General features: G+C 43.9%; 2 protein-coding genes across 2 annotated transcripts in view; one reads left to right on the top strand and one right to left on the bottom strand.

Annotated features, from left to right (window-relative positions):
• The window catches only part of itgb4 (integrin, beta 4), a 60,125-nt gene extending 52,966 nt beyond the window's left edge, over window positions 1-7,159 (top strand). The window contains exons 38-42 of the mRNA XM_079492821.1: window positions 421-609; window positions 1,150-1,305; window positions 2,218-2,382; window positions 3,530-3,721; window positions 4,423-7,159. Coding sequence (XP_079348947.1) covers window positions 421-609; window positions 1,150-1,305; window positions 2,218-2,382; window positions 3,530-3,721; window positions 4,423-4,625 — 905 coding nt within the window. The 3' untranslated portion in view covers window positions 4,626-7,159. The remainder of the gene's footprint in view (window positions 1-420; window positions 610-1,149; window positions 1,306-2,217; window positions 2,383-3,529; window positions 3,722-4,422) is intronic.
• Window positions 7,160-8,690: 1,531 nt separating this feature from the next.
• Window positions 8,691-16,766, bottom strand: LOC306915476 (butyrophilin subfamily 2 member A2). The gene is made up of 10 exons (XM_079492816.1): window positions 16,661-16,766; window positions 13,996-14,066; window positions 13,721-13,819; window positions 13,471-13,578; window positions 12,509-12,667; window positions 11,349-11,489; window positions 10,364-10,415; window positions 9,919-9,945; window positions 9,792-9,818; window positions 8,691-9,281 (listed from the first exon to the last, which is right to left on the bottom strand). Exons 2-10 carry the CDS (start codon window positions 14,056-14,058, stop codon window positions 8,716-8,718), a joined length of 1,242 nt encoding a protein of 413 aa, XP_079348942.1. The 5' UTR covers window positions 14,059-14,066; window positions 16,661-16,766; the 3' UTR covers window positions 8,691-8,715.
• Window positions 16,767-17,689: the final 923 nt, after the last annotated feature.

The following is a 17,689-nucleotide window of genomic DNA, read 5'->3' on the forward strand; positions in this document are numbered from 1 at the left end:
GGATTATGTTCGCATCTTTGATGTGGAAATTCACGCCAGGATATTTTAACCACTACTGAACACCATAGACATAGAAAGGTATAGACGCCTCTTCCGGCGCTGGGGTGTATCTGCAAAAGGGAGGGCAAGCTTCCACGTTTGTGCTTCATTGGTCTCGCGTAGCTTGACAACTATTGCGAGAGGCAACAGTCTGGCAACACGAGACTGCGTGCATCACAGAATGGACGTTCGGGTCTGACAAGTCCGGGAAAAGACGCGCTGTGATTGGCCAGTAGTCACTTGAGTGGCAGCATGGCTGCCACACCCCCCCCCCCCCTCCCCCCCAGACGATACACATAGCTCAAACGAACTGCAGCGGCGAATGAGGCATCTTTTAATATATATATCTATGTTGAACCCACCGTTTCCTCTCCTTTCCAGGGGAGGTGAAACGTATCAACGTGACCAGCCCAGCGGAGAACTCTGTGATTGTCCAGGATCTGCTGCCCAACCACTCCTACTTGTTCAAGGTCAAGGGTCAGAGCCAGGAGGGCTGGGGCCCGGAGAGAGAGGGGGTCATTACCATCGAGTCTGCCGTGGACCCCAACAGTCCACTCAGCCCCATGCCAGGTATGCACGCCGTCCGTTGTTGTGCATTTATCGCACTTTTCTGTCATTCTACGAGTCCAAGTACGCCCCGTGTCTCAAACTGCTGGATGAGATGAAGGACAACCTTCTGCTGGACATGTATCTGGCTCCTCATGTCAGAACACTGTACACACAGATCAGGGTGCTTTACCATTTACCAAAAGACACAGTATTCTTCATTTTGACATTTCTCTCGTTTACATTTTTTTTTATTGTGTTTTACACAATTTAAAAGACACAAGGAAATTAGATAAAATAATAAAATCACAATTACACTTTGTGTGTGGATAGGTAAGAAACCCCGAGGGCTTATTTATGGCCTTGACCTAAATACAAAATATATAAATTAAATTAATGTTGCATCGAAGGTTTTAAATTAAATCAAAAGAACATAAGAGAAGAGCGTAGCGTGTGTCTTACCGTGTTCATATTTGCGCTCTTATCATTATCAACATACATACACTCAAATCTATTATAGCATTTGCTTTTCCTTATTTCCGGTTCTTGGTGATGTATTGCTAGGTTCTCCATTCACCCTGAGCACCCCCAGTGCTCCGGGACCGCTGGTGTTCACAGCCCTGAGCCCAGAGGCCCTGCAGCTGAGCTGGGACAAACCTCGCAAACCCAACGGGGACATCCTGGGCTATGTGGTCACCTGTGAACAGCTTCATGGTGGAGGTGAGGAGGAACTTATCTTTGTCTTTTTTAATATTTCCAAGTACAAATAAAACAAGAAATGATGACATAGTCATATTTGTCAGGTGTGCATCTGTCCCTCAGTTTTTTCTTTTATTGTTGTTGATATTAAAAGAACATTTTACGTGTATGTTTCTCTGTGACAACCTCGCGTCCGTTGTTTGCGTTCGTTTTCGACATGCTTTTGTTACTTCATGCAATCCCATTGGCTTAGGCGGCAGCGTGTCTGGTAGCCTAGAGACGAGCCAGCCTATCAGGACTAGGCAAAGGTCCTCATAGGCAAACCGAGAGGATATACTGTAGGTTAGGATTCTCCTGACAAAAATACCTTGAATGGGCCTTGGCCGCGGCTGAGCGGTCCAGGCACCTAGGCCGGCAATCCAGCCTGACGGCGTGCCGCGGGTTCGAGTCCCGAGCCCGTCGGCCCCATAGAGTATATAAAAGGATAGAGACTGATCTGGCACGAAGCTCCGCCCCCCCGCTATTCATGTCAGTGGAAGTTGCTCAGTGGCGTTTTGAAGCACCCGGAAGGACCGTCTACTTCCGCCTTTTTTCGATTTGGGCACCAAAATTTGGTGCAAACGCGCTCAGCGTTAAAGCCCAGCTGCACAGGGTTTCCTCGTCATACTTCCACGGGTTCGCCTGCAGTCCCTCCTCTTACCGCTAGGGCCCAGTGCTTCAACGTTGGAAAGCCTCACTGGCCCCTTGGTCGGCCCCTGCCATGTCCCTCTCCCCCTTTCCTGTCTAATTACTGTACCCCATCAATAAAAGCAAAAAAACGCCAAAACAATATCTTTAAAAAAATATACCGTGAATGAAAAAACTAAAGACTTCATGTCACTGTGATAGTAGGGAAGCATTACATGACCATCATTTCCTGTGTTTCTCCCCCAGGAGAAGTGCGTTCCTTCCAGGTGAGCGGGGACACCGCAGAGACCAGTCTGACGGTACCGGACCTGAATGAGAACGTGCCCTACAAGTTCAAGGTCCAGGCCAGAACCACACAGGGCTTTGGACCTGAGAGGGAGGGAATCATTACCATAGAGTCTCAGGATGGAGGTAAGGGGGGAAAAAAGTGCCCAAACTATACTGTCAAAAGGCTCATGGAGAGGCACCAACACCCAATCAATCCAATCAAGCCTGATTGAATGGCAGGTTGTTCGCTGGCCACACACAGGTGTGGGAGGCTATATAAGTGGCCTAGCTGCACTCATTTCCTCATGCCCAGATCCCCAAACCACTGTTGCCTGTCCACCAACGGGTGCATACTTAGTTTAGACTAGTCATTGGTTAGACATGGGTTAAGGTTAGGTTTAGGTGTGCTGCCCCGTGGTTAGGGTTAGGGTGAGGGTTTGAGATAGGTTGTAGTTGTAGGACTAATGACTGGTCTAACCAATGACTAGTCTAAACCAAGTACTGTCTAAACTAAGTACGTCTCCCAAACCTAAACCTCCACTTTTCTACCACCTTTCTGCACCCTCCGCTTGTGTGCGTCCCAGAACCAACCACACACACACAACTCCACACCAATGTTTCAGTAAAGATACCACAAGATTTCTCTGTCTCTGCCTCCTCAACCTTATATAGTCAGACAATAGGGAAAAACAATGTATCAAGTTTTTAAAAAGATGCATTGTATGTGGGGTTTATAGCCAAGGCTTATTTACCCCTGTCCATGGCTAGGCCTTTCTATACAAAATATCTACCTAAAACATCCAATTACAATAAGCACATGCATGAAGCTCTAATCTAAACAATACAAAAGCAATGATATGAAAATATTCTTTTGGCCATTTTTTGGGGCCATGTTTCAAAGCCCATGAAATATATATTTTATAGTTGTAAGGGGAATGTAAAAAATACTTGGTATCATCAAACGTTCTAAACTGCCTCCCCCTGGCCAGCCGGGGCGCCTGATGGAGGGGAAAGGAACTGGTTGGAATAACGTGTTCCTTCCACGCGCTACATCCAAACCAGGGAAACTCCCCCCTGTCAGGTGTAAAGGAGCAACTTGGACACCCATGCATGAAGGAAGCATGAGTTCAAGTCCGTTGCTCTCCCCAGGTTGGCGGAGGGTGTGTAGAGCCCAGGATCACATTAGATAATTGACACTGGGGTGAAAAATGGGTTACAAAATCGTGGGATAAAAATAAAAATAAACGTTCTATACGCTAACTTCTCTGTTTTCATTCCGTCTTCTGTGTAGGCGCCGTTTCTCAGTTCAGCAGCAGCAGTCAGTCCATGGCTCAGAGGAGAGATGTTTTCCAGCTGCCCACAGAGGTCACCAGCAGCAGCAGTCAGTCAATGGCTCAGAGGAGAGATGTTTTCCAGCTGCCCACAGAGGTCACCACGCGCACCAATGTCTCCCACACTATGTTCAATGACCCCTACTTCTCAGGTACAGTAATACACAATTACATACAATTTGTATAACCCTGTGGCTCAGGAGGCAGAGCAGGTCGTCCAATGATCCGTGGGTCGGCGGCAGTTAGAATCCCGGCTCCTCCTGTCTACATGTCGAAGTGTCCTTGGGCAAGACACTGAACCCCAAATTGCTCCCGATGTGCTGGTTGGTACCTTGCATGGCTTCTGCCGCAATCGGTGTATGAATGTGTGTGTGAATGGGTGAATGTAATGCACTAATGTAAAGCGCCTTAGATAAAGGCGCTATATAAATGCACCATTTACCATTTACCATTTTAACCTTCTATGATTGATTATATGTTTTTAACCATTTAGCAGGCTGGCATTCCCTGTGAATGAAAAGTGCAATACAAATCAAATTCATTATTAATGATGACGCCCACTGCTCCTAACATTTAGGATGGGTTCAATGCAGAGGCCTTCAGACTTTGGATTTTGCTGATATCACTTACCAGAACATTAATGATACTCATCTTAACCACATGAATCCCAGTGAACCCTATTCTGGGCATGTTTGGTGAAAAGTTCACAATGCGTCGACTGTGTTGTAAACTTGTAGATCTGCTATTTTCACTATATTCATATTCATAAAGTACAGATACTCAAAGTACTCAAGTACATTTACTTTCCACCACTGCAAGCAACACACAATAACACTGTCCTCTTTCCCTGCAGGAGATGGAATGATGACACAGCACACAGGAGATGGAATGATGACGACTACACAGCACACATCGGGAGATGGAATGATGATGACTACACAGCACACAGAGACCAGTGGCATGGTGACGCGCCACATCACCAAAGAGGTGGTTCAGAGGAATGTGGTGGGGGGCACTACTGTCACAAAGAAGGTAGAGAGGTTCTACGAAGCCTAAAAGGTCAACACTTATTTAACTATTATCCAAGACACATTATGGCATCAAACATTCCACCGGTGGCGAGGAACCCTGCACTTGCAAGAGTCTCTGCGTAAAGCGTGGAGAGAATTCGCAGAAGAAATATGCAAGCTTTAATACGTCTGTGCGAGTGAGATTCTGCAAGGGAAAAGAGTTCCGGCATCTCCTGTGAGAAATACAGAGAGAGAGAAGGCTGCTTGACTCTCAAGTCTGTTACAAATGTGCAGCCGCTGCCCAACGTGCTATAACCTGAGGTTCGTTTCAACATTTGCATTCCTCTCTTTTTTTCCCATGGGAATACCGTTTGCTGCTCCTTTTTAGACTGCATATTCGCTACCCGAAAATCAAACGTTTGTGTATTATACGTCCGCTCCCTCTGTTGGTCACTATGTGGTAAAACATCTTGAGCCTCTTAAACCAAGACGGGACAAGTAATCTGTGCTTCAGTAATCCAAAGTGACCTCCTCCCCTCGTCTGGTATTCTCCACCAGTACACCCGAGGAACAGGTGTACTGCATGCTTTTTATGGGGGACCCCCAGGGGTCCTTGAGGGGCTTCCAGGGGTCCCCAGCAAAATGAGTTAATATAGCATCAGTTCAATCAGTTTTAACCTTAGATCTTGATAAAGGTTTTGGAATATTTTTTTGAAACATTTTAACAACACAAAACTTGTAGGGGCGTGCGTCCCTGGCACAACATATTCTCAGATGGGGGTCCACGTCCACGACCAAATACATATTCATTTGGGGGTCCTTGGCATGAAAAGGTTTGAGAACCACTGCTTCATGTGAGAAGTTGTGTACCTGTCAATCTGGCTTGACCACATGAATCCTATTTTGTCATAACTGGCGAACGATAAAATAGCCAATCTGTAAGCTCACATGCGTTGTGTGTTTTGTGACAGTGTGAGCTTGTAGATCAGCTATTTTCACGGAGATGTACGGGAAACAAAGGAGGGGGCCACGTATAGATAGACTCCTGGCGGACCCTGATCAACAAAGTATTGTATATAAAAATGTAAGTGCTTAAGAAGACCTTTGTGGATGAATTAGGTGAGGTGAGGAAAAGGGAGTAAGCCACCTCAGAATGTTGAGATCCACCCATTGGCAAGATAGTTGAACCAAAGAGTATTTACCATATAGATGTGTGTGAGTGAGAGAGAGAGAGAGATAGGCGACATTTTGTTCAAGGGCATGCAGAGGTTAAATGCACATACATTGTGGCTCCAAACGAATGGTATGACTCAAAAGCATGCCTCAAAGATGATCTAGGTTTGATTCATACAGAAGTTATGTGTTTTGTTTATATAGGGATCGTTGTTCATAGATTTGTATTATATGAAAGTGGGCCTATTTAATGCTTCAGATTTTCACATAAGCAGGCTCAGAATTGAAGCCAGACAGACATGGCATTGAACGTTTGTGCTTGAAATGCTTCATCGTTTTCTTATTTCTTACTGCAATAAAAAAAAAGGCATACAATGAGAATATACACTGATCAGTGAGTAACAGCCAATCATTTTAAGATGGAGTGCCGTAATTTTTTTTTCACATTTTCTGTTTTGTATGTGTCTATGGAGTTACTCTAATAGACCCCCAGGTGTGGTTGGAATATTGAAATATGTCTTCCTTGTGTATTTTTGGTTTCTTCCTGAAAGCCTTTGAGTCAAAAGGATCGAAATTCACCAGATATAGTTACATCACAATATCATCCATATCATCAATATAATCATAGTACCCGATGATCATGTTTTAGGTGTACTTAGTTTTAGGGGGGTGTCACGGCATTCCCTCTTTCAACATCGCATATCTCCATGTTTTACGTTCCACTTCAAACATGTTACACACGTTAATACCCTTCAAATTTGTTGCATTCCATTTCCAAAATGTTGTGTTCATTTTGCTACGTTCCACTTCAAATGTGTTGCATTCCACATCCAAAATGTGTTCCACCTAAAAATGAATTCCGTTTCACTTCCAAGATTTGTTGCGTTCCGCTTCCAAATTGTTGGGTTCCACTTCAAAATGTCAAATATGTTGCATTCCAATTCAAACTATGTTTGAATGTGTTCATAGCCTATACTTGTGTTGTGTGAATGTAATATGTTTCAAATATATTTCTTATGTTGTTTTTTGTTGTTTTGTCTTTATATAGATCAAAAGATAAGGTCCAGAGATATATATATATATATATATATATATATGAGAAACTGTGTTTTGAGACAGAAACATGATATTGTTTTTCATGTAGCATTCTATTCATATTGTATTTTGACTCAATGTTGTAAAGAGGCTTTACATTTAGTCAAACGTGCAGTGACAGGATTTATTTCTGTGGGGGAAAAACTGGATCAAATGCTCCACAAACAAACAGAAAAGTATATCTGTACTTGTGATCAAAATTATACATAGGTTACTCCATTTAACAAACAATGCCCTTTTCACATTGTCTTAAATTCGTTTTACCTGGTATGTCAGTTGTATTGCCCTTAATAAAGATCCAAAATTATTGTTGTCAAAATGGTGCATTTATCTCTGGGTGAGCTTCATACCAAGCAAGGCAGAAACCACTGGCATTACGGTTTTGGTAATTTATTGATTTTTGAAAAAGAGAAAAAGCATTGCATTTTACAATATTACATTATCATGATTGAATGCAGGTTCCCAATAATATGCTACTGACTGATGCAAATACTTGCAGCAAGCTTAAGCCAGAGAGAAGAACAGACTTAATTAAGTTTTTCCCTCCGTGTGTGTGTGTGTGTGTGTGTGTGTCTGTGTGTGTGTGTGTGTGTGTGTGTGTGTGTGTGTGTGTGTGTGTGTGTGTGTGTGTGTGTGTGCGCGCGCATGTTTGTGTGTGTGCGCGCGCATGTGCGCGTGCGTGTTCTCCATCAATTAAGCGCAGAGAAGCTTTTCATTTAACTGTTCGCATCCTTCAAGGGCTGGGGACCAGGCACACGTAGATGTTTTACTAATTATCGATAACTCCATGAAATCAGTAGGCAATAAGTAAAAATAAGTTATAGATTTAGAATTAGTGCATGCATAAATGTGTTTAACGGATGTCTCAGCGGTTCTTTTTGTGGCCCCCGGGATCATCCAGTATCTGCCAAAACGAGACCTAGTCCCACATTTATATTTTCCTATACAGCTGCACAGTGGCTGCATCAGTCTAAGTAAAAAACAATCCAATTTAGGTAAGATACTATGCTGGACGCCTTTCGGAAAACACTTGCATTGTAGACATTACAAGTGGCTGTTGGACTCACTAAATCACCCAAAAAGCATGATTTTAAAAACTGGACTCAGTGCAGAGCTACGTGTCTGTAATTAAACTATTTCAAGTCATCGCTAGCTTGTGTTAGTTTTTGGTGCAAGGGCATTTCCATATCATAGGTTCATTTGTGTTTTGAATCTCGAAAACATCAGAACAAAAACTTAATAAAACAAAACCCTATATTCACCTTTAGAACAAAAAATATAGCACTCATCTATTCTATACCCATGAAGGCAACATAAGAGAAAGTGTGATGTGATTGTTTTCTCCTAGTTTCACAAGGGAACCCGCGAGGAGAGCATTGTAGATAATATAGCCCAGCATCAACACAAAAGATGATCAAACTCACCATGACTCCAGCAGTGGATTATTAGAACAAAAACCATGAACCCACTGAGCTCCTGAGGATAAGACCTATTACACTGTGTCAGTGGTTCTCAACCATATCAGGCCGTGAACCCCCCAAAATAATCCTATTTGAACGGGGGAGCCCCCCCACCCTGACAAGCACTTTGTAGGAGTTGGGGCATTGTGAGCTTGTAGATCTGCTATATTCAATAATTTTTTCGGCCTCTTTTTACATTTTAGTTAAATAGTTTGTTGATTACTTTTGATGCAGTTAAATGGTCTTTTTCCTTTCCCTTTTTTGAGGCATTAAAAGTCCTTAAATTGTCACTTCACTATCCCCCCCCTCCCAAGTCATGTGGGGGACCCTCCCAAAAAAACATAACAGATAATGTGGCCGATCGACCCACAGGTTGAGAACCACTGCGATGTGTAAAGGGAGAACAGTTCAGTTCCACAGGCAGGACCTGGACTTGGGGCAAAGGCAGGGCTCTCTGGCGTCCGCAGGCCTGATCACCAGGTCTTTGACCACCTCCACGGTTCCGAACACCGGGTACAGTTTCTCGGCGAACGTCTCGTTGTAGGTGTAGAGGTGAGCGCGCTTCTCCACGTCGTAGAAGGACAGCTGGCCCTGCTCGTAGTCCAGGTACACGCCCACCTTCCTGGGCGCCAGGTTCAGGGGCAGCGCGGTGGCGGGCACCGTCAGGGCCTTGAACTCCGCGGCCCTCTCCAGGCGCAGGGTCAGGTAGCCCGAGTCCGTGTTGAGGGAGCGGTAGCCCTTCCGGAGGGCGGACTCCGTGGCCACGCCCAGCCGCCAGTCCCGCACCCCGACCTCCACCTCCCAGTAGTGGCGTCCGGAGGCGTAGCCCTCGTTTCCCATGGCGCACCACCAGCCGTCGAAGCGCCGCGGGCTCTTGGGCAGGTCTTGGCGCTCCAGGCCGCAGCGCATGCGCTTCTCGTCGCTGGAGACGACGAGGCCTGCGTTGGCTGTGTCTGCGTCCAGGGTGACTTCCTCTGTGCATTTTGTAGATCAAGATGGAAACGTTTAAAATCTATACTTGTAGATCCCTGGTTGACTGAAGTATTATAGACTTTAAAGCTGCTATAAGCAATAATATGTCAACATTTTAATGACCTTTTCTTCTTTTTTTTGGTATTCAGACAGCCAGCAATGGGTAGAACACGCCCAAAACAATGTAGTCGCTGTGACACATCTAGGGCCGCATTCAAAGATGTTCCTAGAAGCTTTGTCATTGGTCAAAATAAAACACGGTTGCAATGACTAACCAATCAGGAAGTAGACAGGCAAATCGACCAATGACAAAGCTTCTAGGAAAATCTTTGAATGCAGATTGCGGCCCCTAGATGTGCCACAGAGACTACATTTCTTTTGGGAGCGTTCTATCCATTGCTGGCTGTCAATTTTTTTACTATGTCAATTTTGACATAGTATTGCTTATAGCAGCTTTAAGTGGTTGACTATGTTATCAATGAATGGATGCATATTGATTACAGTTTTAATACCTGCAGCATCACAGATCCAGTTCCATACTGTAAAGGAAATGGAGAGGAGCATTTTGTACAACTCAAGAATTCACCCAAAGAATTTGCATTTTCATGTTCTTGAATCTAAGCCAGTTTCTTGTCTTACCACTGTGTGGGATGTAGCGGGCTGCGTCTGAAAGAACAAGTGAACACTGTGGTTACAAAGGAGCCGTGAGGACCGTTTCATCGATCATACATAACATTCCATCTACAACATGTTCCTTCACCAGCACTATTCATTAATCAGGCATCGATACTAATTGGATGTGAATGGAGAGACTCATCAGGTTTGTTGTGCTACCACTACAGGGGGGCGGCTGAGTCATTTACCCGTTGATTGACGTTGAAACTGCTGATGGCTCTTAAATCCAGCACCAGAACGACATTCTGTTATATAATCGATTCCAATTTCACACATTTTCTGCAAGGCTGTGACCACAGCCCTTGTAACTTGTTTACAAATACATTCTCATGGGATGTTTTGTCAAACGCAAAGGAAAGAAATCTCGTTTCAAAATAACAAAATTGCAAAAAATAACAAATCCACCTACCAATCCTCTGGCTCTTCTGCTTCCTAATCAGCCATTGTTTGGTCACATCCTCCTACACACACGCACACACACGCGCACACACGCACGCACGCACGCACGCACGCACGCACGCACGCACGCACGCACGCACGCACGCACGCACGCACGCACGCACGCACACACACACACACACACACACACACACACACACACACACACACACACACACACACACACACACAATTTACAAACATTAATAGAAAGCTGGCATTAAATAGGAACTAGTGAAAACATCATGAATATGATAGGTATGACATTTTACTGATATATTATGTTCTATTATTTTCATCAACAGTGGACATATTTTCCATTTGGACACTGTCAGAGTTTGTCACAGTCTCTGGCTGTGTCCTTGTGGTGTCTGTCATTGTGAGTGTGTGTGGGCTTGCCAGGCATGACTCCAGCTTCCACTTCCAGCTTGGCACACATCTTACCAGTTCCCTCATCTACCTCACCTGCCTGGCATCAGCTCATCTACCTCACCTGCCTGGCATCAGCTCATCACCTCCAAGTCAAGCCCTGGTCTTCTCACCACGCAATGTCAGATCGTTTCTCAACCTTTCGTGTGTTAATGTTTCTTGCCAGCTACTGAATTCAGTTCTAGTTATTCCTAGTGGCCCCAGTTAGTCTTTCTTGAAACCTGTGGTTTGTACTCCTTGTGACTTATTCCTTTCTCCTGTTCTACAGTGACTATTACCAGCCTCAGCCTGCTCCCCTCGAACACAATAAACACCCTTGGACTTTGATGCTGTGTTGTTTCTGCATTTGGGTCCGCCAGTTGTACTAAATCATGACAGAGTTCTGGGGGGGTCCGTGGCCTAATGCATTTCAAACTTGGGGGGGGGGGGGGTCCTTGAAATTAAAGCGCTCGAGGACCACTGCAGTAGAAAGCCCTAAAAAAAAGTGCACCAAAGCATGACACATGAAGCCGGAGAGGCAGCCACACCTGGTCAGGGCTGACAGAGTTCAGAATGGCCAGCATGACAAGCTCCATGGCTGGGAGCATGTTGGGCAGACGACCCCTCTTCCACTGGAACTCCAGGTCATCCAGCATCATCAGCACAGGCTCCCCAGGCCAGATACTGGGCTATATGGGTGGAAACAAGAAGAGAAATAAAAAATAATAAAAAATAAAATAATGCATGCATGCATATGCCTTATAATCACACTAGTTATACATGTTTATAATTATGTATAACAACTTATAACAAAGACACTTAGTTTTTAACGGACTAAGTTCTGGTAGTTGTAAGGTAATGGGCTTGTATTGCATTATATGACCTGTCACCTGACCATTGACCAGCACTTGTAATTCTTCATAAACCTTGTTATAAACATTAATAATGTGTTATGGGTGTTATGAAGGCTTAAAGGTGTGATTATCAGATGTATAAGTGTGATTATAATGCATTATAGACCCGACATTTAGGTGAAGTGTTACCTCATGTGGTTGCTGACAAGAGCTTGGGACACATATTGCAACACAGGTTCTTTTTCCTCTCCGTTTTAGTATCAGTTTTTGGACATACTGTACAAGATTTTCAGCCCGACGGTGACAATTTTACAATAGAGCTACATTTATGAATTGACATTGACACCACATTTGTAAGTATCTGTCCGTTGTTGTGGGCTGTTCCACACATCACACGTACAGTAGGAGACATTGTATAGAGGGGGCGGGGTTTGGATTAATCACTCTAATCAGATGCATGCGGAGGAAACTGGGTCAGCTGGACAGTCCTTAATCGCCCAGGTGACTCGAACCATGAGGTCACACGCAAGACGCAACCCAGTGGTGGATGACATATATCAAAGCCATGCTTGACTAAAAGTAAAGATATCTTTTGAGTCAAAAAGTCTTGAAGTAGCTCACATACATGTACTCAAGTATCAAAGGTATCTGGTGTTAAAAAAGTATAAAAGGTATAAAAAGTGAAAGTACAAAATGCTTTCCAATGTTAATGTAGTGGAATAAAAGTGTCTTTTTTATGCAGTGAAGTAAAAATCATGGTGAATAACTCTACTAAAGTAGATCCTCCCAGAACGACATTGTACTTCATTACACTACTCCTGCACATGAGCCAGGGCTGACACACAGTCACATACCTCAGGCCTACTCTTCATGTCTCGCACCCAGTCCATGATGACTCGTTTGTGGGGCCCCATGTCGTACTCTCCCCCTGACTCCAGCATGCAGAGGAGGTGACCCTTCCAGTCTTTCTTCTCTGGTCTCTCATAATAATACTCTGTTGGGATGGTCCTAGTCTGCACGGAGAAGAACCGCAACACATCGGTCACACAACACTTCTTTTTTTTTGTTCCTGTGGGGAAAAATTCAGTTTTCAGCTTCACCCAGTTGAATGCTGATAGGGGTTAAGTATCTTGTTCAGTGACAGACACTTCGACACAACCTTGTGTCAATACACAGCAAAATCCTAGTGATAACTAAAAAGTACTATGTGCGTAAAAGTATCAAAAGGTATCAATACTGTCATGCAGAAACACTCTGTTACAAGTGAAAGTCTGTGATAATCAAAATGTACTTATGTAAAAGTACAAAAGTATTGGCACGAAAATGTACTTAAAGTAGTAAGTAAAAGTAGTCATTAGGCAGAACGTCCCATTTCACACGTTATCATATGCCTAAAATGTATTTAAAAAAATCTTTATATAGACAAAGTTTAAATAGGTTTGTTTTGTAATATTAATCAAAATCTACAAAGTAACTACAAAGTCAAAAGTACAATATTTGCCTCTGAGAGTGGAGTGGAGTGACTGGAAGTACAAGTGTTGACATTTTGACATACTCCAGTAAAGCAAACATAACTCACAATTGTACTTAAGTACAGTACTTGAGTAAATGTACTCAGTTACTTTCCACCGCACAGCTCCATGCTAACGTAACCACATTATTTCCCATGGGTTTGCATTGAATCAATGGTAAAGGGTTCATTTTCAATGCAGTGTGGTGAAGGGTTGGGAGCTGTATTCTTCTCTCTAGCTCAGCAGTACCATACATTTTGAATGTTATGTTATGTTTCCCATGCAGCGACAGATAGGGCGGGTACCTGTATTCTTCTCTCTAGCACTGCAGACCATTCCACTATGAAGTCCCGACACACACTGGGAGGCCATGTATCCTCACTGGTCCAAATATGACAGAGGACATTTGATCTCTATGATGACAGAGGGCCGTTGATCGAAAGGGAGAGAGAGACATATGAATACATATTATAGTTAGATAATAAATGGGACCAGAGAGAGAGAGAGAGAGAGAGAGAGAGAGAGAGAGAGAGAGAGAGAGAGAGGAGAGATTACCTGGCACAGTTTGTTGAGTTCTCGGGCCAGTTCCATTATGAATAACTGACTCTCTACTAAGGCTTGTTTCTTCTCATGCCTCACTTTCTTACGAGACTCCTGGAAAAAAAGGAATATAAAATACTAATTGCTTGAACTTCGTGATCACATTGTTTGAAGTTTGGACTTCAAGCAAAGCAATCGTCACCTTATGGTGGGTAAAAGGGTATATAGGAACTGCACATTAGCCCACAAAGTGGTGATTTGAGTGCATACGTGTACGTTATTTTGTGTACCTTGAGACGGATCTTGAGCTTTTTAGCCGGCTCTACGAGGAACTGCAGGCAGTCCTTCATCATGCTGGCAGCTGGAGAGAGAGAGAGAGAGAGAGAGAGAGAGAGAGAGAGAGAGAGAGAGAGAGACCAATGTAAATGCGTTTGCCATGCCAATAAATGAATAGAGGGGGAGAGAGAGTAGAGAGAGAGAGAGAGAGAGCGCAATACTCTGAGATACAGTGATGAAAAGCTTTAGGACGCTGGCACCCGTTCTGACAGAGCTGGGCCCAAACTGCAGCTGACTGGACTCCTTATAGTACGCCTGAATCGATGAGAGGGCAGAAAACAGTAATTTATGAGAGGCGGCAAAATGTGCGCGTGTGTGTGTGTGTGTGTGTGTGTGTGTGTGTGTGTGTGTGTGTGTGTGTGTGTGTGTGTGTGTGTGTGTGTGTGTGTGTGTGTGTGTGTGTGTGTGTGTGTGTGTGTGTGTGTGTGTGTGTGTGGGTGGTGTGGTGTGGGTGGAGTGGGGGGTAAGAGAGAGACAGAGCGAGAGAGCACTGCGGAACTTTTATCACAACTCTGCAATGAAATCACACAGAGGAATCATTAAGGCTTAGCCTGTGAACACTGACTTGAGCTGCTGGGGAGGAGGAGGAGGAGGGGAAAGTGGAAGCATGCCATGGTTCAAAAGAGAGGTTTAAATCCATGCCCTCCTGAGACAAGAAAAGTGTGACGTAGCCTACTAGACCTCCTCAACCACACACACCCACGCACAGTCGCACACGCACACACACGCACAGTCGCACACGCACACGGGGCGGTGCTGGCTCAGGGGTAGAGTGGCTGGATGGTAACCACAAGGTTGCCAGTTTGAACCCGGGCTCCCCCAGAGTCAGTGTCGAAGTGTCCTTGAGCAAGACTCTGAACCCCTAATTGCTCCTGATGTGCCGGTTGGTGCCTTGCATGGTTTCCGTCGCCATCGGTGTATGAATGTGTGTGTGAATGGGTGAATGTAATGCACAATCTATGTGAAGTGCCTTGGATAAAGGTGCTATATAAATGCACCATTTACCACACGCGCACACGCACACACAAACACTCTCTTTCTGTTTGGGCCAACAAACACACATCGCAATAAGGGATGGCCTTGAATTTGGAGATTAATTCCAAGGAGATCTGAGGCAGCATCCCAGAGCACATTGCTGTTGATTCAGCAGCCCACCCTGCACAGTACTTTGATGTGTGGTACAGTACAATGGATTTTCTGCTCTCTCTCTCTCTGTGTGCGTGCGTGCGCGCGTGTGTGTGTGTGTGTGTGCGTGCTCGTGTGCGTGTGTGACTTCTAAAGGAAACAAGAGCAAAATGTTGAGGAGTTTGAGGACTTCTGGCAGAGTGTCAAATGTACCCATTAAAAGTATAATACTGTCAATTAAAATGCCCACTTAATTTAAATTAAACGGTATGTGGATACGGTAAGTGGATATAGTTATTAATAATAATAACTATATCCATACCGTTTAATTTATTGGGAGTTTAACAGTAGCCTATATGTGGATAACTGATGTCTGGGGACACGCAATACATCCTATTCCTCCTGTCTAGAAGCCTATACCACCACCACACACATTGAGAACATCATGTGTAGTTAAACCAGTTCTGATCAAACGTTCTGATCAAAACAACGCTGGGATTTTTGATTGATTGATTGATTGATTTATTTATTAACAGTTTGCAGAATTACAGTACATTTCAAGCACAAACTCAATACAAAGACTGTTAACTGTGAGTGGACGACCCAATAAAGCATTACACTTGTTTACAAGAGGTTCCACCTTGTTCAATTCATCAAAACATTTAGAGACGTACAAATAGACACTTCTATATAGCCAAAGAACAGAACAGGAATTCATCATAAAGGAGGTAAAAAGGGAAAAGAAACATATACAGTGAGGGGAGGGGTGGGAGGGGGGGATTAACGGGGTTGAACCGACACAAGTGCAAGTGACATGCAGCCTGAGCTGTGCCAATAATCTGAAGAGAGATGGGGCTATACCACAATGCAAAGCAAAAATATAGATATAACGGCCACAGCATCTAAAGACCTCCCGTAAAGGCTTGTGTTTACATATTGCCTGTGATGTATGAGACTAATTTCTAACTTGGGACAGAAAGAAAGAACCGTTGGAGGAGTGGTGACTGTGGTGTACAGATTAGGCTAGAGAAAATCCGGGATTAGGGAGTTCATGCACTGTATGGTAGACTGACTGTACACAACGCAGAGAGTGAGTCTATAGTATAGGCTATTAGGCGAGCCTATATATGTTTGCAAATATCAAAACGAGAGCTTTTGCAAATCAATGTCACATCTGTTAATTTAGTGGGTATGGCTGGGGAGAAATGTATATTCATTCATTTCCACCCTCTGCAGTTCATTGTACTGGCATTCTGCATGCAATGTTTCAGACTCTATAACTGTAAAGAACCATTATAGTCTAGACAGAGCATGCACAATTATTATTAACAATTATCAAGAAGATAAAAAAACAAAAACAACATTGTCCTTACCCAACACCAACCGAGACACATCCACTTCAAAGTATAGCCTAAACTTTATACCAAGACAATGTAGTGTAGATCTAATTATTATTAGTGAAGCCTGCCAATTAAGTTTTAAATTAAGTCTTACCTCTTTGTAAAAACAGATATCCTTTCGGTAAGGCACTAAGAGCGTTCTCTAAAGTCTTCTCCAGGGTTGTGTATTATTGGTAAATTACTCCTTCAGCATCGGTGGCGCACAGCTTCATCCACTGTACTGCAGAGTGCGCGCTCTGTACAGTAGCTAATGTATGTACAGTAGGCTATGCTGCTGCCCAGCAGCCCGACGCCACTGTGTTCGGCTGTTTCCGTGGTCGTGCTGCAGTTGAAGAGCACTCCAGGAGAGGTCGCCAGAGGCCACCATTTAACTCATTTCTGACTCCATTGTACTACAGTACTCGGAATGGATCGCTGGCTGAACAAATATGGAAATGCAGTAGACAGATTACATTTTGATGGGCCCTTATTGGCAGACATAAGGCCTGGGGTTTTCATTATCATATACTGATGATCAGACCGGAGGAGAGGAGAGCTGAAAATAATCGCAACGCTGACGGGCTGATATTAGTGATTCATGCACTGGTGTGGTGTCTCTGTGGAAATGCATGGCTAGTCTGTGTGTGGAATTGTATCGCGTCCCGGTATGTTAAATGGTTATTGATATAGCCCTTATATATACACGGAAGTGTCTGTGACGCGGTGAAGTATATAGGTGCGTCTCCACCCCCTCCAGCAGCAACCGAACTGATCGAGGATCAGATCAGAAGTAGAATATTATGGCACCCAAAGAACCACTACTACAGACTCTCAAAGGTAAAACTTAAATACATAATATTACATAATAATCACATGTCGATAATGCTTACAATTATTTGTGGAATTGGACGGCATTTATAGCTGTCTTTTGATTATCTCACGACTTTTGATCAGACAGGTCTGCCTCGATCCTCGGCTCTTCTTATCATATGCTCCATGTTAATTGAATAGGCTATATTTTAATTATCTTCTGAAGATAATTGTTTACCGTGTGTGTGTGTGTGTGTGTTGCACCGACTATACCGAGACAGAATACAATGTATCGATCACCCATTCGTATATAAACTATCATGCAAGTGGATGC

This window comes from Electrona antarctica (assembly GCF_951216825.1).
Source record: "Electrona antarctica genome assembly, chromosome: 22".
NCBI lineage: Eukaryota > Metazoa > Chordata > Actinopteri > Myctophiformes > Myctophidae > Electrona > Electrona antarctica.

Coding starts and splice junctions, on each gene's coding strand:
- LOC306915476 (XM_079492816.1), bottom strand. CDS start 14,058: ATGATGAAGGACTGCCTGCAGTTCCTCGTAGAGCCGGCTAAAAAGCTC. Junction 10,416..11,348: donor ACTCTGTCAGCCCTGACCAG/GTGTGGCTGCCT, acceptor GCGTGTGTGTAG/GAGGATGTGACCAAACAATG. Junction 9,946..10,363: donor GCAGAAGAGCCAGAGGATTG/GTAGGTGGATTT, acceptor TTGTTCTTTCAG/ACGCAGCCCGCTACATCCCA.